Raw genomic sequence first — 20,586 nt, 5'->3', positions numbered from 1 at the left:
CTCTTGTCTGAACACATTTCATTGTGGATTTAACTATGTTCATTTGTTACCCAACAGCTGTTACAATAGGATAGTTAACACAAAAATATCCTAATTAAACAATATTGAACGAGGTGTTCTGAATTCAAAACCACTCGACTGAACAAGCTTTGACCTTCAATAGCAACATCACCATAACGCCCTTGTGACAACTATTGCCAGTCTTCCCTAATTCAAAATATGAATCAGATTAAATTAACTTATAGGCATTTATTTTATTCAACAGAATATTGTAGCAGTAGTGTTGATAACAAAATTAATCTGTTCTCAAAACATCTGGACTTACTTTGGATATGGCTATAACTTCTCCCATGTCAAGAGTGTAAAGAGCTTTACAAGCATATTTTATTTATAGTCATCACATTGACCTTTTGAATCAGACACAGAATAGGAAAATTAATAAGTTATACAATGTAAGATGACTGCTTTTGCTCACTGGGACAGTCGAGTTGGGGTATGGTGCGCAGACACGTGAAGTTTCATCTACAGCACGTCATTTGTGACTGTAATCTCTGGTCATCTTCTGCGAGTGGTTAACCATTGTTAAGAAACTGAACATTACATACACTGCTGTAACTGAATCATCTGTGACGTATAAGTATTGCTGAAAAAAAAAACATTGTTTATTTTTATTTAAGCGCTGATAAAAGATGCTTCAGAGATATTAATGTAGATATACTGCTATTACAAACAATAAAAGAACAGTTACTAAAAATAAGAATTTAAACAAATAAACATGCATAGAGTTCTACTGAAACACAACTTAAACTTCATTTTTAAAATAATGCAGTCATAAACAGGCAAAATGGTTGTGCTGAACTGAAGAGGCTTAAAGGCCCGTTCACACCAAGAATGATAACTATAAAGTTAAAGATGATAACTATAAAGTTAAATGCTCGAGCTCTTTAAAGCAGGATGGATTCTGATTGGCTGTCAATGTTTTTATCGTTCATCAGCTGGAAACAAATCATTCTGAAATCGATTCCAACGATATCGTTCCTCTGTGTCGTTATAGTTGTGGTGTGAACTCTGCTAATCTTTCATATTTACAATGTTTTTTTTAAATGATATCTTTGTTTTTCATTAGCATTAGCATTCTTAGCGCGAACGGACCTTTAAACCACTAAAAAGATTGGGTCTCATTTACTAATAATTGCGTCGGTTATTCGTATTTATACACAGAAAAGAACGTGGCTGTATTTAAGTCCACTTTTTTATGCCTTTTTCTCGCTAACTTCCCTCCGTCTCGTTCACTCGGATGTACGTCATTGCTTACGTTGCACGAGCGCCCACTACTGGCGGAACCCTTGAAATGTGTTTAAATGGAACACCCTAAGCCCTTGATCACTTGGAATCCAATAAGTAGCTGATTTATTGTTTATATATATTTTTTTCCTTATGAATTTGTTTACAAACCATTTTGCCTGTATGTATGCTTGAACTTCACTATAAGATTTCAAATGATAAATCAATACTGTTGAAAATGAAGACAACTTTGCAAAACGTTAGTGTAACATCATGTGATGAACTGACTTCATACATTCACTAAAATAACAGGGATCTGTTGCACACTGTAAATGTCACTGCACAAATTTCTCGTAACTTGGCTTGATATTCTTTTATCAATGAAATTCATTCATTTTACAGTAAGTTTTCCAGGTCACTGTATTGAAGTTACTTTGTGACAAATTCAACGTGTTTCTGCTTCCGGGTCAGTCGACTAGTTGCAGAGTCTTTCGATCTTTGTAACCCATCTGAACATACAGCACAAGACAGTTCTGAGTCCTGCTGTGTTTTATCTGAGCTCTTCCCTTGTTCGCTGCGTCCTCGTGCCCTAAAGCCAGCCTCGCTCACGCCCACACAGGAACGACTCCTCTTTTTCACATCACCGATACTGTCAGTTGTAGCTGCAGTAGAAGCTTGGTCCGAGCTGTATGTGGAAGCAGCAGGATTGCGAATGTTCCCGACAGCCTGCATGCGCCTCAAGTGTCTGCTCTCGCTCAGAGGGTCGCTGAGTCTGTGCTCGCGGGATCTGAGTCTGGGTTCCAGCTGATTAGCCCTGCTCTCGCTGCTGCTCCGTTTAGGCAAACCTGAGGCCTGGCGCTTCTTCTCCAGGAGTGGACTCAACCGTGTGTGGTGATGGTAGGCATAAGAGCGGCACGATCCGTTCAAGACGGCATACTGATTCTGGCAATGTGGACAGGTACAGCTTGAAAGCTGAAGGGCGGGAGCACTGGCCAAAGAGGACAGGAGCGTCAAAGGGAACGCGCGCTGACACTGGAGGATACATTTAGGAGAGCTGAGGCTGAGATGAGAAGATGAATGAGGTAAGCGGCGACCTTTAGGTACTGGGGCATTGGATTTGCTGCTGTCTTCTTGGACACTTTTGATCTGATGCCATTCCATCTGCAATAGCCGGTCCAAGTATCTCTCGAGCTGCCCGACGGGCTTGGGCCGAGGAGTGCTCTTGCCGTCGGTGTTCAAGTACACCGCTAACTGTTTGAGACTCCAAGAATTGAAAGGAGGCGGCAGGAAATCTGGATAGCTTCCTCTGAACCTGTCCTGCCCTCGACAAGCAGGTCTGGAGGGATGAAAGTCAGACGGGTCTATGACCTCTGCACGCAGGTTGAGGTCAGGCGGAGAAATTTGAGTGGGAAACGCAGAATATCTTTCAGAATCAGAGAGGTCACTGGCGCTGTCCTCGTCTCCAGGTTTACTTCGCGGTGTACAGCCCTCGTCTTGGGTTCTGCGCTCTGAAGAGTCTTCTCTCTGCACCTTTACAGGCCTTACACTTGAACTTCTACCCCTGCCACCACTCTCTTTTGCACCATTGCTGTTTGGTCTTTGTCGCCTCTCCTTTTGTCCATTTTTGGAAGTCATATGAGATTTGATCTTGGTGTTATGTTGCCTTGAGGAATCAAAGGACAAGTCTTAGAAAATTATATAATATCTGGTCACACTGTTTTACAGTGTTCATGTATTAACATGAATAATTTACATGTACTTGGTGTGCCATTATTTTTTTGGAGTTGCATGTAATTATTCATAGTTCTTGGCTTATTATAATAATTAATTATAATAACATGTAGACTGTAAAATACAATGTTACCAGTTAATGTCTCAGTTGATCTTTGTGCCATATCTAACCTGTTTGTGGTGTTCGCCATGATCAACATTTTGTCAGGTCTTGTCCTTCTTAATCTTTGCTGAGAGTCCTGCAGACACAAGGAAAAAAGCACTTATACTTCCTATGATATGTTTAATATCTACTGGTATTATCTATTAAATTGCCCTCTTATGCTATTTTAAAGGTTTCTAGTGTTGTTTTGAGTCTCCTACAACAGGTTCACATTCATCCAAGATCAAAAACACTTTAATTTTCTCATAATATCCACTGCAGCATCAGCTCTTTTCTCTCAGTGTCTGAAACGGTTCGATTCAGTCTCTCTAACCCCGCCTTTCTGAGCAAAGAGGGCAAAAGAGACACTGTTCAGCCAATGAAGACCATAGACGGCCATTATGCAAATTAGTTACAAACCCACAAGCAGGAAGTGAGACTGAGAGTCCGTCCACCCGGAGACGCGTTTAGCTGTATAGGCAAAAAAAAATTGTATCGTATCGCCATTTCGTCCAGACGGATCCGGCGCTTTGGAAGCTTGAAACCGCTATTTATTTAAACCGGGTCCCAGACTGGATAAATCTGAAAACGACATCCTTGTGTTTTCGTGTGTACAGCCAATATATTTAGTGAAACGATGATGTCATCACCCCACGTCTCGACCCTAGTCAGACACCGCTACGTCACGTAACAGCAACAACAACCACAACCACAATAGTGGACTACATGCTTGTGTTCGTGCCGCAGAAGCTACCGAGCCTATTAGCTTTACTAAAGTTTGTATACAGCACATGCTCCTAGTCTTCTTCTCTATTTTTAGTGCATCTCTGTGGCAGAATTACAGCGCCACATACTGATCTGGCATGTATACTACATCTTTTTGAGTCTGTTTCAGTAGTTTCATGTGTACGCAGATATATAGATGTGGCCTGAATTACTGATGGCTCGTTTCAGCAGTTCAGAAAGTCTTCTTTCTTTTGGGAGACATTAGCCACATTTCTAACTGTCGGGCCGGACGGGACCAACAGCCTCGGACCTCGAGCACTGAGGCCAAAATCAAGCTGCGTTTGCACTGTCAGAGCAACAGAGGGAGCTCACGGACAGACAACAGGATTATGAGTTATACCAGTTAACTGGAGTATATATCATTTATGACATATGTGGATGCATTGCAGAAGTCCGGTATCAACAAAGGCACAGGGAAGGACAAATGAAACACAAAACCAAATAAATACACAACTATAATCATATATGATTTGTCTAAGTTCTTCAAGCAGCTAATAACTCCATTTATCTGCACTGTGATCTTTGAAACTTTGCAGACCTTTTACAGTCACAAAACATATATTACACACTACATGAAAGGTGTGTGGTGAACTTAATTGCATCAGATTGCATTAAATAGAATTATAATTTGTTCTATCTTTTTTTTAATAAAGTTTACACACAAACTATTGCTGTTCAGTACTCACAGTTTCAGATGACAGGCTGATGCCACTATTCGGTGGTGGATGTAAAGGCACCTTTGTGGGTTTCTTGCTTTCAATGAAAAAGTGAGGATCAGGATCAGTTCAGAAGTAAATGGATGATGGCTGAAGTACAGCCCATTCAAAAGCACCAAGAATTTGCTTAACATTTTAAAAATGCTTATCCAAGCTACTTCATCATAAATGGATGACCTGGCAGGTAAATAAAACATGACCTGAATCTAATTATGGTTCTTTTTTCTTACCTTGGTGCATGTCCCAAAGCTTTAGTTTTTGTTCTATCAGAAGAAAGAAGCTTATTCTGACTGTTGTGCACATTGCTCTCCTGTAAGACTGTTCCCATCACTGGCATTTCTCAAAGATCTCCTAAACGGATGAATTCTCTCGTATTACAGCCACGGAGTCTTTTGTTTTGAGGGTTTATCCATTTCCTCGTTCATGTGAGGTTTACTCCCACGATTTATCGACAGTCCCTTTAATCCCCTGTGCATCTGTACCGTTCTGTCGTAAATAATTCAGCGAAGACCGGATCAGCCTGTCTGTAATGAGATGCATCGGTCAAATTAGGCGTTCTGCTCGGTTCTGTCTCATACTGTAGACTAATCGATATGGGGTTAATTGTCTGAAGCCTATAAATGAGGATATTTACGCAGGCGTGTATTCCAGCTGTGAGGATGCTGAAGCGCGCATTGCTGTGTGGGAAATGTAGTTAACAGTGTCACAGGCTCAAAGTCGCTGTACTACACGATACTGTATGTGCACTGTAAGCGAGCGACGCGACAAAAATACAACCCGACGCGCGCTATTTAAGACAACTTCATTGATTGTGCTAATTATGAGCGCGTTCTCGTTCATTTAGAATTGCTCTCGCGAATGTAAATTGAGATCTCTCTGAAATGTTAGCGCTATGCATTGTTTATAGACATGCAGGACGTGAGAATGTCTTATATCATGTACGGTGGTCTAATAATAATCGCTGCTGTGGTTTCGCCTACACCTCCCTATGGGATCAGTAGTTAAATGTCATAGGCTCTTGATCTCTGCGTATATTATTACAGCCACTCTGGGTGAAGTGGTCTTCTCCACTGTAAAATTAATATGTTGTGTGTTTTTTAGTTTTAACTGGACATTACGAGCGCGTTCTTCGTAATTATATTCCTCACAGCCTACAGTGAGGTAAGAATCTGTTGCCAGATCTAGAGGTGTATCGCTTGAAAGAGACCCGTCAACTGTGTGTTCATCAAGTGTTACGCATTTGTTTTTAGGCTTTAGTATTAGGTTAAAGGGATAGTTCACCCAAAAATGAAAATTCTGCTCACCCTCATGTCGTTCCAAACCTGTATGAGTTTCTCTCTTCTGCTGAACACAAAAGAAGATATTTAAAGAATGTTGGTAATCAAACAGTTGATGGACCCCATAGTAGGAAAAAACAATTCTATGGAGGTTTGGAACAACATGAGGGTGAGTAAATGATGACAGAATTTTCATTTTTGCGTGAACTATCCCTTTAACATAGCCTAATGAAGAAATTAACTAGCGTCTCCAAAGGGGCACTTTATCGCAAAGGGTTTTTTTTTTTTTTTTTTTTTTGGTTGGTTTTTTTAATGTCTGAATGTCTTTACATTAATATAGCAAAGTTTTTCACTGAAAATTGACATTATAAAATAGAATTACGTATTTATACACTTTATGGTTGTCTAATATTAGTGGTCCATAGTTTGTAGAAATGCCAAAAAATCTTTTAGTTCTGGCAAAAGTACAGAAAGATGCTACTTGGAAAATACAACAACACTCATATATTTTCAAGCCTACGTGAAACTACATAACTAGTGTATTAACAAACTTTGTTCATCTTCTTACATATTCTCCTTTTGCTCATAGTAAACGCAGTGAGAATGGAATCCCATCCGCATGGCTCTGGACCTGCCTTGCAGTTCACAAGCGGTGTTAGTGAAGTATCAAGACCTGTCCAGACCTTTCATCTTCGGGACATCTACAACCCCAAACCACTTCCACAAAGGACCCCGGTGGCAATTCGGCCACCCAGCCCAAAACCAGGTCCTCCTCAGGAGCCCGTCGTCCGGCGTAGGCCGTCCTGTGAGCCGGAGCCAAAGCCCATCATGAGGAGACGGGCGAAATCTCTCTCCTCCTCCACAGACGAGCATTCCTGCAGGAACGTGCAGGTCCGCTTCGTTGATTCCTTAGGGTTGGAACTGGAAGATGTGAAGTTCTTCAAGGCCAGTGAGGACCCGCTGGTGCCGGTCCACGTCATCACGAGACTGCTGGCAAGTTCTGAGCTGGCCTCCAGGAAGAAGCTGGAGCTCTCCCTACCCTACTTCCAGCCGTCCTTCCCTGACAATCTGGGTGCCGAGGCTGGATTCCTCAAGCGCTTGTGCCAGCAGAGAGTTTGCCTGGAGCAGGTGTTTTGCTCTGAGCTGGGAATTATAGGAACCGTGCAAGTGCTGAACGTAGCCTATGAGAAAGAGGTTATGGTGCGCTACTCGTTCACAGACTGGAAAAGCAGCGCGGAGAGTAAAGCGAGCTGGACCTGCACCATCCACAGACACGGGCCTGATCCAGAGTCAGACATGTTTCGTTTTCACCTGCCTGTCCCACCTTTCATCGTGCAACCAGGTGCCATGCTACAGTTTGCCATCTGCTTCCGGGTCAGAGGATTTGAGTACTGGGACAATAATGGTGGATGTGATTATAAACTGACCTGCCAGACGTACAAACTGACCGTCCCCAGAGAGTGTGAAGACAGCCTGCTGCATTTCATCTGACTCTCCACTCAAGCTGCACTGCGATACAGACCTACACACACACAATTCAAGGTTCATCTGATAGAGCCACACTTTTGCACAAGCATTTTAAAATGGAAGTTATCATTAAAATGGCTCTTATTTCAGGACTGACTTCCACCCAAGAACAATTAGCTTGCAATACCTGATCGGTTCAGTATTATAATTGCAGGAGGAGACTTTTGTCTTTAATTGTCTGTTCAAAAATAGAACAAACTTCATGCCCATTATTTCAATTCCTTTAGAACTCAGAGCTCGTCTGCTGAGATATACTGCACGTTATAGTGCTCTTTACATCACTGAAGGGTTAGTTCACTTTCAAATGAAAATTAGCCTAAGCTTTAGATGGCTTGACGATGAGTAAAGCTTGGGCTGATTTTCATTTGAAAGTGAACTAATCCTTTAACATCTCTTGGAGAAGTCTTGTTGTGTGTAAGATTCTTTCTCTAATTATGTGATTGATTGTCTTGCATCAGTTTTACATGCTAAACATTTTTGGATTATTTGGTAACACTTTACAATAAGGTTCCATTTGTTAACATTAGTTAACATGAACTAACAATGAGCAGTACAGCATATATTAATCTTAGTTAACATTAATTTCAACATTTACTAATACATTTTTAAAATCAAAAGTATCTGTTAACTTTAGTTAATGCACAGTGACACAAACATTGAACAATTGTGGTTTTAGTAACCAACATTAACAAAAGTTAATAAATGTTGTAAAAAAATATTGTTCATTGTTAGTTCATGTTAGTTAATGCATTCATGTTAAAAAATGAGAGCTTATTGTAAAGTGTTACCAATTATTTAGTGAGGTTTAGTACATTTTTTACTCTTGTGTCTAGTTAACATCTTTTCCTGGTGTGATATGTGGAATTAGACATTAATGCACAAGCTGACTTAGCAACTTATTGTATTATGCACTTATTCGATTCTAATGTATTGCATGTTACTCATTTCACCCCAGCAAAACAGGGTTATTTATGCTCTTAAATTTTGCATATTTAGAAAAGGATAAATTTGAGTGATCATTGTTATTCCCTTGCGTTGCCGCTCTTGTTGACAGAGATTTCTCCAGGCAGTAAATGGCATCTGAGGAAGGCAGTCAATGCGCTTCTGACTCTACAGCTGTAAGGACACATGAGAGAAATGCGAGGTCAGTTCTAAAAATATCCATCGTCTTTAAACCAGTAACAAAACTACTATAAGCACACCTTCACCTTTGACACATAGCCTGACAGCTGAGTGTTTATCTGACATTCTCTATTTGATGTAGATTATTCAGCCTGGTTGTGTTTTCTACTGCAATATAACTTGAGTAAACCAAAGTATTCATCATTCATCAAGATCATTACCACTAAATTGAGAGTTATTGTCCTGTTTTATGATTAAATGTTTGTGAATTTTTTTAATTTGTTATATTTTATTTTTATTTTCTTTCTCTCTGTAATTGAATAACAATAACTGTGAAGGGGTTTGTTGATATTCAAAGAGAACCTCTCTGATTTTCAGCAGTACTGTGAGCGAACACTAGATGGAGCTGTGAATCTTGAGGAGCTCATGCAAGCCGAATTCTTCCACATAAGATTGGGAAAAAGGGACGATAAAGACAGGCTGATGTCCACAATTTTAAATATTCTCTGTAAAAATGAACAATTTGGAGAACATATATATTGTAAGTTTTTTTTTTTTTTTAGTTTAGCTTATTTTATTTTTTTTATCTGAATTTTAGTGTTGGACAATGTGCAATATTACATATTCATAGGCACTACTGATTATATGTAACTGTATCTGTATGACAAACTGTTGCCTTATATGTCTGCTGATGTGTGTGAAATAAACTAGATGGACCCTTTTCACATTTCCAGGGTTCTCAGAAGCGGAACTCGTCATAGTTGGGTAAACTTCTACAGCGGTGAATGGAGATGACAGCAAATATAATTTTTGTATTTTCATTTGCTGTAATAGCAAAAGAAAAAATCTGCAACAGTGTTTCCACAACTTTCCAAAAGAGGGAAAAATATAGAGATTGATTATGTTGGTCAGAAGGGAGAAAGATGTCAAATTTTCTGTCACTTCCTCAGCTGCTGTAATAGAAACACCTGCACAGAAGCGTTAATTTGTTTTTTGTCATTTATACCCTACTTGAGAATCTCTGCAATTTGTTTGTTTTCTGATATTTTCCTCAAGATAAAAAGGAGTCTGAGTACAAAGACACTCGATGACAGAATCAGCTGCTTGTGTTTCAGAGAAATATTAACCCTGTGCTTCAGTGGATCAGGCGTCCATTTCCTCCACTGAAGGAGGCTGACCCAGTTTAGGAGCTCATCTCTCATGCATGAGCTTCATTAGGGGTGTCACGTAAATAACTAGATTGTAAGTGCAACAGCCATATAAAAGAGGAGATTAGATGTAGATCTCATTATATTTACATTGGATTTGCTGTCTTGTTTAGGGAAACGGATGATACCAGTGAAATGGTATATGTCTGAGAACGTAAAGCCATATTCTACATTTACAGTATGTGACTTTGTCATTTACTCATAGACAGACATCCAGGGGAGGAAGTGATAAGCACTCATCATTACAGCTCTTTGTGTTATATCACACGTGTCAGTCAGTAATATAATCAACATGCTGAACGTAAACTGTTCTGAGAGCAGACCTGTGGAGCTCATGCAAACACAACTCTACTGAGAACAGATCAAACTGAAAAAACACACATCTGATGCTCTTAAGGCGCTGCATGGTACGGCTGATCAGGTACAGTGATCTGATCTGACACAAAGGTACTTCTGTCATTCACACATTGTGTTGTGCAGATGTTATAACACCAGTGGAGAATCTCTGCCAGCGTTATTTAAGTATCATTGAGATACTTTTATAGTTTTTATTAATATTTTGAATTACTTTGTATTTTTATATTTTCTGTTTTCATTTTAAAGATACACTATGTAACTTTTTTTGTTCAAAATTAACAAAATTTAAATAATGAGTCAATACATCATCATTCCTTCTTGTAAAATGTGGTACGCCTATTATAAAGCCCTGGGTGTATGTTTTTTACGTGAACGCTAGGCGAACACACAGCCTTGCAAAGTATACTTCATTTGACTCGTACACGTCCACAGGCCTTCGATGCTTGCGCAGTTTAGAGCAATCTCTCTCCACGAGTTACAGCCCATGTAACTCCATCTTTCCATCTTTCATACTAGAATTGTACAAATGAGGGTACTTTCTAACCTCTTCACACAATCTAGGCCTCCGTCGCTGTGGCTTGCATGCGTTCTGGTCTGTTCTGTTTATGCAGTTTTTCTTCACCTACCTTGTAAATCGACGCCCCCAGGGCACGGCTGCCACCTTGTGGATAAACTAATTACTATAAAAAATATTAAATGTGCATGCGCGACCTGCGCGTACAAAATAAGCGCGGTTACAAAAATTCGATGGTGTATGTACAGTACTTGTGTCCTCTTCTGATGACAATATTCACGCACACTGTACGATGATCCTTGTGTATGCGTACTAACTGAAGTATACAGGCTTGTTCGAGATGCATCGGCGCTGCGCAGACCGATCGGCATACAGGGCCGTCGCCAGAATATATAGAATGGGGGGGCATTCGGTTTTCATAGGGGGGCACACATTTTTATAATCTGAGAAACAGACGTTCGCCAAAATAATAACGTCCCGTATTTATTATTAATGAAATAGACTTCTATATCTAAAGAAATAGACTTCTATAATGAAATAAAGTTCTATATTACCACAAAAACACAAGATAGTTGATCCTAATTAGATCAAACTACACCAAAAACGAAACCCCTTTGCATTATGGCAATACATACTTTGCAAACACGAGGCACAAAAGCTTTTCAATTCCTCGAACAACACAATAATAAAAACGATACATACCAAATAGCAATAAAAATATGTAGGCTAGCCTACATCTGTAGCATATTGATGTGTAACTAAGATGTACTCACCATTAAAATAGTTGAAGGCGGCGGGTCTCCGAGTGATAGTCATTTATAAATATAGCCTAATTATGTTTGAAGTTCAGTTTTGTGTAATAATGCGTTAAATATTAATTTTCTGATCATAGGCGGAGGGTGAACCAACTCCAGGTTAAGGAGATGTGATTCCCATTTAAAAACACATTTAAACAGATTTCCTTGAAATAGTTTTAACTTACTTGTCACAGCACAACCTACATATCCCGCAAAAGTCCACAAAAGGCGCTCCCTTTATAATCACTAAAAATCTCACTCACCTTAGTTCAGACATTGCGATCTGAAGACGTTCTGTAACAATAAATTAAACTGACTGCATAATTACACAACAATTTACATAATTGTTTGTTATAATGGGTTAGGGAATATTTGCCACCATCCACAACTCAGAATCCACTCACCGCTCAAAACGAGTTTTTGTTCAGTGCTAGGTTACACCTGGTCATTGCGTTCCAGAAATCAACAGATTTGTTCGTGATTGGCTATATTGCTCAACGCTTCAAGAACACGTTGTAAAGCCTTGTCGTTCTTCAGAGCGCAAACACAGACGCGTACTGGATTGTTTGCCAAATATGTTTCGCCAACATGCTAATATTAACTGATCCTAGACCAGTAGTTATGTGCAGTTTTTTCCTCTAAAAGCAATCAGAAGCAGCAGCAGGTAGGCAGTGGTTTGAGTGAGAAAATAGTCTCAAGTCCATGGCCGGCCTTAAACACACTCCGCCTAATTTCTGTTTCATATTTCTGAAGATAATGTGTTATTTAAAGTTACCGTTGTAGAGACAGTGTCCCTATGAGCTAAATGCTGCTGAAGACTTTTCGTTATGGAATATGTAAATGGCCAGATCCACAGAAATAAGGTTTTTCTGCTCTCTATCGGAAGTTTGCTGAATGACTATACGATTAGGGGGGCACGTTGTGTCATCTGGGGGGGCACTGCCCCCTAATGCCCCCCCTTGGCGACGGGCCTGTCGGCATATGACATCAAAGTACTGCAAGCATAAAGTTTGGTTTATACTCGAGGTGCTCTCTGTGAAAATGACATCATCGCAGTGTGGGCGGTCGTGAGTGTTTAGTGCTGGCGGTGTCGCTGTCTCTGACTGTGCGATCTCTCTATGGCAGGGAGGGTCACGTCGGTCCTGGAGAGTTCAGCTCCAACCCTGGTAAAACTCACCTGCCTGTAGACTTATCTTGTCTTCTCGGAGATGACGAGAACTGAGGGGTTTGAAATGTTGTAAAAATGACACTGAGATGATGGTGTTTTAATCACTCAACAGGTGAGTAAGGTGTTTTATTGAACAGATAAATGGCCATGTAGCTTTCTAACAGAGTTCACTGTAAAGCATTATCTATTATGAAGTTCATTTCATTATGGTTGTTGTAGCTGTTCTGGAGTTTATTTTCAAGGAAATGCCGTGTCTATTAATGGATAAAGCTACAGTCACGTCTTCAGCTTGAGATCCTCTTCATCTAAACTGGTTAAATCTCTAGTAGTGAATGTTTTATGAGCAGCAGGAGAATCACATTCATCCGCACAGAGCCGAAGCACAACCAAAACAATGTTCTTCCACGAAAATGCATGCAGTTTTGTTTTTTAACCACTAGATGGACAAAAGTTAGTGTACTTTCAGTCTTAGTTAAATTTTTAGTAATTTAATATTTTTTGTCATTTTGATTTTTATTATTATTTTTAAATAGGTTTATATAGTTTTTATTCATTTGTATTTCTATTTTAATTTGTTATTTTAGTACATCAAGATAAATGAAACAGAAATGTTGCTATATAAATATTAAATAAATGTTAAATAAATAAATGTTAAATAAATATGTTAACAAGTTGTTATATGGCTTATTTCAGTTAATGTTTACTTTCTTCAAGTAACAATGTTGTTGCTTTTTTTATTTTAGTTTCAGTTAATAACCCTGATCTCTGCATAACAAGACATTGGTTTGTTTCTGTTGTTTATCTCACATGATTTAAACCTGTACAGTATACAAAAGTGTTAATGTGATACAAGCATGAATTTCAAGTCTTAATATGAACTACAGGGATTGAGTCATTTGGGAGTGGTCAGTCTGAAGGTCCTGAAATTGCCACTGTGTGAAATTACACATTTCACATTGCAAAGGAAAACTGCAATGCACAAAATGTTCCTATTATCTTCCAGATAATAACCTGTGGTGAGAAACACGCCTGTGTCTGTTCCAGCCGTGAGCGGTCAGAGGAGCTGCCTGTTTCTGTTTTAGAGAATTTACTACATTAGCCAATCAGAAACACTCTCTGCCAGCAGACAGACTGTCTGTGTAATTTATTAAAGTGTTGAATGCAGCCCTTACTGACAACTACTGTCTCACCAGAGGAAGACCTTTGTTCTCACAGGTTGGAAACAGCTCTGTCTCAGCTCTATAAAAAATCCTAAGGAGAATAAAATTAGACATAAATGAGACAATTGTTGTTGACTTATAGTAATAATATGGACAGATCAGGGGTGTGTTTCCCAAAAGCAGCGCTAGCCAACTACAGTCTCAAGCTCCCCTGAATTGTGTTGGGAAAGACGGAACTTGTGATCATAGTTGGCTTTGGGAAACACACCACAGATCATCTGGTATTGGAAGAAACTGAGAAGAAATGTTTGCTTTTTATATTAAAAACACATTAAAGAATTAGGGGTATTTTTTATTTTTTTTTCAATAGTCTGCATGTCAGAACAGATGTTATAGTTAACTAAAACTAAAACTATTAAAAACTGTTTTGAGTAATTGAAGTAAAGCTGAAACAAAATAAAATAAAAAATATCAGATGAAAAACCTAAACTTAGATTCACATTTAAATGATAATTAGAAATGTTGCTTTGGAGATAAGTTGAAGTGCTAAAATTATTAAATAAATAAATAGATAAAATTAAATAAATGAAATAAAATAATAACAAATTCAAGTAAATGATGAAATTAAATAAAAAAAATAAATAAATAAATTAAAGCTAAATAAAAAAGTATAAATCAGAGAATGACTAGTTGTCAACATTGCTGTAGTTTCCAAGGTTTCCATGATTGTGTAAATATCGTGTCTTTGTCTTTATTAATTAATGTCAGACTCTTATTTTTGGTCTTCACATCTTCATTAAGAGGGAACTCGTGTCCGTGTGTTGTGAGGTGATTAGTGTGTTCTCTCCATCCACCCGACACCACTGACCTGCTTTCTGCTGACCGTCTGCAGCGGCTACTCTGTCATGATGGAAAAACTTTATTAAACACTGCCTTAATTCAACAGGACCAACTTTAAATCGGTTTATTCACAATAAATGTCAAACTAAAGCCATGTTTTCCCTCCTCACAGTTCTCTGTGTGTGTGTGTGTCTGTGTGTGTCTGTGTGTGTCTGTGTGTGTGTGTGTGTGTGTGTGTGTGTGTGTGTGTGTGTGTGTGTGTGTGAATAATGAGATCTGGTGTTTTCTTCAAGGACTTCCTGACAGCTTATGTCAGACTACTGTACGTGGATCGGTTTGTTAAAGACACAGAAGGAATGGATGAATTCTCCTCTTCTCACACACGAGATCACTGATCAAAATATGGATCTTCAGTAAAGTTGTTGTTTGGTAACACTTTACAATAATGTCCCGTTAGTTAACATTATAAACCCATTAACATGAACTAACAATGAGCAATACATTTGAACAACATTTATTAACCTGTTCATGTTCACAGTGCATTAACTAATGTTCAAATATACACCTTTATGACATTATCATTAACTAAGATTAATAAATGCATTAGAAGTATTGTTCACTGTTCATGTTAACAGATTAAACAATATTATTCAGATACAACTTTTGATTTAATAATGTACAGAAAATGTTGAAATTAACTTAACTAAGATTAATAAATGCTGTGGAAGTATTTTCATGTTAACGAATGTAGTTAACTAATGTTAACGAATGAAACATTATTGTAAAGTGTTACATTGTAGTAATAAATGTAGTAATTCATCCATCCTAAAGTCCATTTGTTTATCCATCCGTCCGTCCATCCATCTATCCATTCGTCATCCATCCATCCATCCATCCATCCATACATCCATCTGTTCATCCATCTGTCCATTCATCCATCCAGAAAAGAAGACAGACATTGTTGTTTGATAAAAATCCAAAGCTTGTACTGTACAGACAATAAATAGTCCTTGCAAAGGTAAGACATGATTTCCGTTCCTCATACTAACATCTATACAGCTGATATGAAACTCAAGTTTTAGTAGGAGCCCAGAAACGTTGGGGTGTCACTACAGCACCAACACTGGTGTGGGAAAAAGGTTCGAAAGAGTCACATGCTTGATCCCCAATCCCCCCATCCCGCCCCCCATTGGCATCAAAAAGCGACCGTTTAAAACAGTCCATTACAAAAAAAAGAAGAGAAAAAGTCAGTGTCTTTTTATTTAAACAGTCTTCCAGCATCCCACGAGAGTCCCCTGAAAAGGATAAAGGTTCGATAATCTACAGACTGAGTGGAGTTTGGAGGGTTTTGGCTTCTTCAGGCTGAAGCTCCAGAGACACGGTCTCCAAGGTTCACTAGCGCCCAAATATCAGGCCCTCCATGCAGCGCCCATGGACAGCCTCCTGAGGTCTTCGACTTCACAGAGATACCGTTAGCATATTCTTCACGGAAGAAACCTTGCTATGGTCGGTGGAACCTGCGGTGCAGAGGGAGAAGACACCTGTAAGAGCCGGCCGACAAAAAGCCAACCATCATCCATCAAAAGTGTATTAATAGCAGAGCGGTGTGTGCGTTTACTGCGCTCAGCAGGACCTTGTTCAGCTATTTGTGCCCACAGAAATGAAGTCTAACGTAAAACAGACGTAAGCTGAATGTGAGCAAGCATTTGTTACATGTCGGCGAGGGCTAGTGTGTGCTGATTCTGCACTTTCAGAGCAGCAGAGATACGGCTATATTTAGAACAACCTCCCGTATTGATCTACTGTACGTGTCCCGCACCTGTATCGTTACGCAAGAGACTGCGCGAGCAGGTGCCCACAAGTGATCTGTCATACATGCCATGACTTTTTTGTGGTAAATGCTTATGCAAACATGGAACGATATATGGAAACAGGCCACAAATACACAAAGAGGAAATGGAAACACAGACTGACCTTGTCAGGTGCTTGCTTGACGCATGAACCTCCATTTCGTTGCTCTTGAACTCGTTCAGCTCTTTGCGTATCGCCGCCTGCGAGGCATAAACAAAAACAATGAGCCGCTGGACACAGATAATGCAGAAAGAAGATCACCTGATGCTGTATATGATACGGCAGTTCTGCAGAAGATTAATGCCCATCATCCTCTGGACCTTGTTTATTCACTAACACTGCCATTCAAAAGATTGGGGTTGGTAAGATGTTTATTTATTTTTGGGAGATAGTCTCTTCTGCTCACCAAGGCACCATATATTGGATCAAAAATACAGTCAAAATTGTGAAATATTGTTACAAAATAAATTGCTGTTTTCTACTTTAATATATATTTTTTAAAAAGCTGATTTTTCAGCATCATTACTCCAGTCTTCAGTGTCACATGATCCTTCAGAAATCATTCTAATATGATGATTTGCTGCTCAAGAAACATTTATGATTATTATCAGTGTTGAAAACAGTTGTGCTGCTGTGAAACTGTGATACATTTTATTTTTCAGGATTCTTTGATGAATAGAAAGTTCAAAAGAACAGCATTTTTTTTAAATAGAATCTTTTATAACATTATAAATGTCTTTACTGTAACTTTTGATCAGTTTAATGTGTCCTTGATGAATAGAAGTATTAATATATATTTTTTATTATTATTTTGGCTTATTTATTTTTATTAAGTAATTCGATAATGCTGTGTGGAACTGTTTAACACACCATATATTAATCCTTTCTGTAGAAATCCACAGATTTCCCCCATGATTTTTTTTTTATCAAATACTTTTTAATTTATTTATCATTTTACTGATTTGCTATAACATGATATTAAGATATTGTAGATCCATAAAACCTACACTGTAAAAAATGATATGATCTGTAAGTCATGGCAATACAAGATTCAAATCGTTTTGTTTTTTTCATGTCAGTTTAATATAATATAAAGTTGAAATGACTTTTACAACCAAGTACAACCAGCAACTTAAGCTTTTAAGTTGAAAGAGTTAGAGGTTTTTTACAGTGTAGTATTTTATATAACATCAAATGCATCACTGAGAGCGCTGGTCTTGTGTGTGGTGTCCTGTAGGGGGCACCTGTGAGTCCAAACACACACACACACACACACACACACACACACCTTATCTGCGGCCGACAGTCTTGTCCAGGGCTTGTCTGCTCTCCTGTCGTAATCCTGAGCTTTGGCCACTTCCACATAATCACTGAAACGGATCAGGATCTTTCTGTCCCGCAGCTCGTCGACAGTGGGCCGCTGGTTGAGCTGGACAGACGAGGGAAAGAGAGAGCTTCAGTCAAACAGCTGCTTTAACGAACACTTTTAACAAATTATAAATTCTGTTTCAGTCTGTTGTGATGCCAATAAAAGACACACTACAGTCAGGCTCAGGATGAACTCCATTACTCTGCAAAATAAATAGTTATTTTGATTCAGGTCATTCCTGATATCAGTAATAAATACAGTTATTTATTGACCGTTGGCCATTCTTCTGTTTCTACAAAGCCTCTCAGGTTGTGTTTCAATGATATGACCACAGACGGGGCTTTGCGTCATTTAATGCTTTAATATACATCAATCAAAGCTTTTCCATTAACTTCAGCATTGGCAGAATGCAATATTTACAGAGTGGAGGTATTTGGGATTGTTCTCTTAAGAATTGTAATCTTGTCCAATCATTATCAATAGGCTAATATTCTTAAAAATATTATTTTTATAGGGCGACATAAGGAGTTTATAGGCAAACACCCTTCTGAAACCTAAAATGACAAATGGGACACCCTACGGTCTTGTTGACATGCTCCATTTGGGACAGGGCCAGTGTGTGTAGATTCAGGATGAGATCCACACACCTTTCTGTTCAGTCTTTGCTTGATTTCCCTCCTCTCCTCTTGCTCTGTCTGGTCATTCCTCTCTGCAAATCCACAAAAACACACATGAGAAGAAGCACAGAGGAACAGATCGACTCGCTCGACTTCTACTGCTACAGCATCTTTAAGATATTCGTTTCTCTTCATTAGGCCTAAATGTCAGTATATATTTTTATATATTTACTTAAACCCATATTCCTATTTTTGTGTCTGGGTTCCATATCAAACTCATGTTAAATCAGATCTCTTGAACATCTGTTGGCAGCTGTCCTGAAGACCCTCGACAGCAGATTACAGCGTTTCTTTAACAGGCTTTATTCTTTCACAGCACAGGATAACATTGTTCTCTTACATCTCCCTCTGTGGATTATCTGAATCTGTGCTGCGGAGGATTTAACGGGACGCACGTGTCGATCCAGAATGATTAAACTCGATAAACCACTTCTGAAAATGCACTTAATGTTCCAGTTCTTCTTTAGACACTCTGCTTGTTGCTCGTCCTTGCTTTGACTCGTACAAATAACAGTTGAAGAACACATCTTTCTCATAGTGGAAAAAGATTCTTTAGACTATTAAAATGTTGTTCACACTAAGAAATACATGGTTATTTTTAAAAACAGAGAGAGGTTCTTCTATAGACCTTATGCACCAGAGAAACAAGAATTTTGTATTTGAATGTGCATTTTTGCGGCAGCTCCCTATATTTCTATGGCATCACTGTCGAAGAGTAATTAGCTGATGAAGTGAATTTACTTATTGTAGAGTTAATGAAAGTTATCATGAGCGTTGTAATGTTGGAAGCGGACGTCATAGCTAATGTCAGTAGAACGGGAATATTTCAAAACGAGCGGTTCATGCATTTCATGCTGTGGAAAAACAAACTGGAGACAGAACACAACCAGCAGCGCTGAGAGGGGCGGAGCTACAGAAGCTCTACAGCCACACCCCCTCCAACCTTTCTGAAACCTTTATTTTTAAGAGTGCAACATTGTCTCAAATCACAGTTGTCTGAGAGTGTCTGGAGCGTGTGTGTGTGTGTGTGTGTGTGTGTGTGTGTAGAGTCAGCAGACAGCTGCAATAAACAAGTGAGCTGAGGACTGAACACACCATCAGAAGAACTAAACACAAAATTCCATTTACACTAATAAAGAAAAGCCTAAACAGAAAATAACTACTCAAAGATAGAGATCACTAATTATTTAAATAAACATCAAAAAAGGTATTATAAGGCATTATAAAGCAATTAAATGAAGCTGAGCTCCATCCAGACATGTGCAGACCTGTGTAATGATCTGTAATCACTGAAATCACTGTCAAGATCCACAGATTTACACCTATAATCTCTCTGTTCCAAACCTGTACGAAAATACAATCGCAATCTGATCTGATCATAAAAACTTTATAACCTCTGGCTGTTCATTAGACTTGCATGGAATATTTGTAGCTCAAATTCATTTGTCACACTGGAGGACTGAAGAAATGTGATTAAATATGGTGTCCAAGAAAAAGTGACCATTACAAGACATACGGTTGTGACCTTAAAGATATATTTCTACCTGACCTAACTCTTAAAATTGACTTTTGTGGTGTCAAGCACTTTTGTTGAATACAACCAGTTCAATTAGACATGATCACATGAAGCAGAATTTTAGGTTGCCTGACAGAATTGCTTTACAGTGAATAAAAATATACATGTTCTTTTAAATATAGTAAATATGCATTTAAACATGCAGGCAACAAACATTATTGCAAATTGTGACTATTTAACAAAAACACAGACAAATCCATTATAAGTTAATTTCCAAGAAAAGAAAAGAAAAAAAGAAAAGAACAGGTGTGATACTCACGTTTGAGGATGTTTCGGCTCTCCAGCTCCTCCACAGCTGGTCTCTGACTCAGTCTCCTGCGGAAAAACACCAAAATCACGTTCTGGACCATTTTCATTCAATCTCCAAAGTGTCTGTGACAGTCTCTGATCAGCAGCGCGCTCCCGTGAGTGTCAGTGGGGATCCCGCGATCCGCGCATGTTACAGGCGAACCCTGCGTCCCATCTCGCGTCTAAACATCGCCGA

At 38.9% G+C, this 20,586-nt stretch overlaps 3 protein-coding genes across 8 annotated transcripts in view; 1 reads left to right on the top strand and 2 right to left on the bottom strand.

Moving 5' to 3' along the window:
• Positions 1–362: 362 nt before the first annotated feature.
• On the bottom strand, positions 363–5,317 carry fam217bb (family with sequence similarity 217 member Bb). Of its 4 annotated transcripts, none has more exons than XM_051913346.1 (4): positions 4,890–5,317; positions 4,630–4,696; positions 3,187–3,254; positions 363–2,947 (listed from the first exon to the last, which is right to left on the bottom strand). In XM_051913346.1, the coding sequence occupies exons 1-4, from the start codon at positions 4,994–4,996 to the stop codon at positions 1,714–1,716; spliced, it is 1,476 nt and encodes a 491-aa protein (XP_051769306.1). In that variant the 5' UTR covers positions 4,997–5,317; the 3' UTR covers positions 363–1,713. The 4 variants fall into 4 exon arrangements, with proteins under 4 accessions (XP_051769306.1, XP_051769308.1, XP_051769307.1 ...); XM_051913348.1 differs by having other exon boundaries at positions 4,630–4,692; XM_051913347.1 differs by lacking the exons at positions 4,630–4,696; positions 4,890–5,317 and adding an exon at positions 3,578–4,399.
• Positions 5,318–5,515: 198 nt separating this feature from the next.
• Positions 5,516–9,454, top strand: ppp1r3db (protein phosphatase 1, regulatory subunit 3Db). 2 transcript variants are annotated; one of them, XR_007932788.1, is made up of 3 exons: positions 5,516–5,820; positions 6,526–8,607; positions 8,964–9,454. XR_007932788.1 is itself a non-coding variant. In XM_051913362.1 (2 exons), the coding sequence occupies exon 2, from the start codon at positions 6,540–6,542 to the stop codon at positions 7,425–7,427; it is 888 nt and encodes a 295-aa protein (XP_051769322.1). In that variant the 5' UTR covers positions 5,516–5,820; positions 6,526–6,539; the 3' UTR covers positions 7,428–9,454. The 2 variants fall into 2 exon arrangements, 1 of the variants encoding a protein (XP_051769322.1); XM_051913362.1 differs by having other exon boundaries at positions 6,526–9,454.
• A 6,410-nt stretch (positions 9,455–15,864) lies between these two features.
• The window catches only part of phactr3b (phosphatase and actin regulator 3b), a 55,638-nt gene continuing 50,916 nt past the window's right edge, over positions 15,865–20,586 (bottom strand). For both annotated transcript variants that reach the window (XM_051913338.1, XM_051913336.1), the window contains 5 exons: positions 20,362–20,417; positions 18,497–18,558; positions 17,769–17,909; positions 16,604–16,680; positions 15,865–16,146 (listed from right to left, as the gene is read on the bottom strand). In XM_051913338.1, coding sequence (XP_051769298.1) covers positions 16,131–16,146; positions 16,604–16,680; positions 17,769–17,909; positions 18,497–18,558; positions 20,362–20,417 — 352 coding nt within the window. In that variant the 3' untranslated portion in view covers positions 15,865–16,130. The remainder of the gene's footprint in view (positions 16,147–16,603; positions 16,681–17,768; positions 17,910–18,496; positions 18,559–20,361; positions 20,418–20,586) is intronic.

This window comes from Ctenopharyngodon idella, chromosome 11 (genome assembly GCF_019924925.1).
Source record: "Ctenopharyngodon idella isolate HZGC_01 chromosome 11, HZGC01, whole genome shotgun sequence".
Taxonomy (NCBI): Eukaryota; Metazoa; Chordata; class Actinopteri; order Cypriniformes; family Xenocyprididae; genus Ctenopharyngodon; species Ctenopharyngodon idella.
The sequence above is the reverse complement of the archived record's forward strand: the minus strand, read 5'-3'. Positions and strand labels throughout refer to the sequence as shown.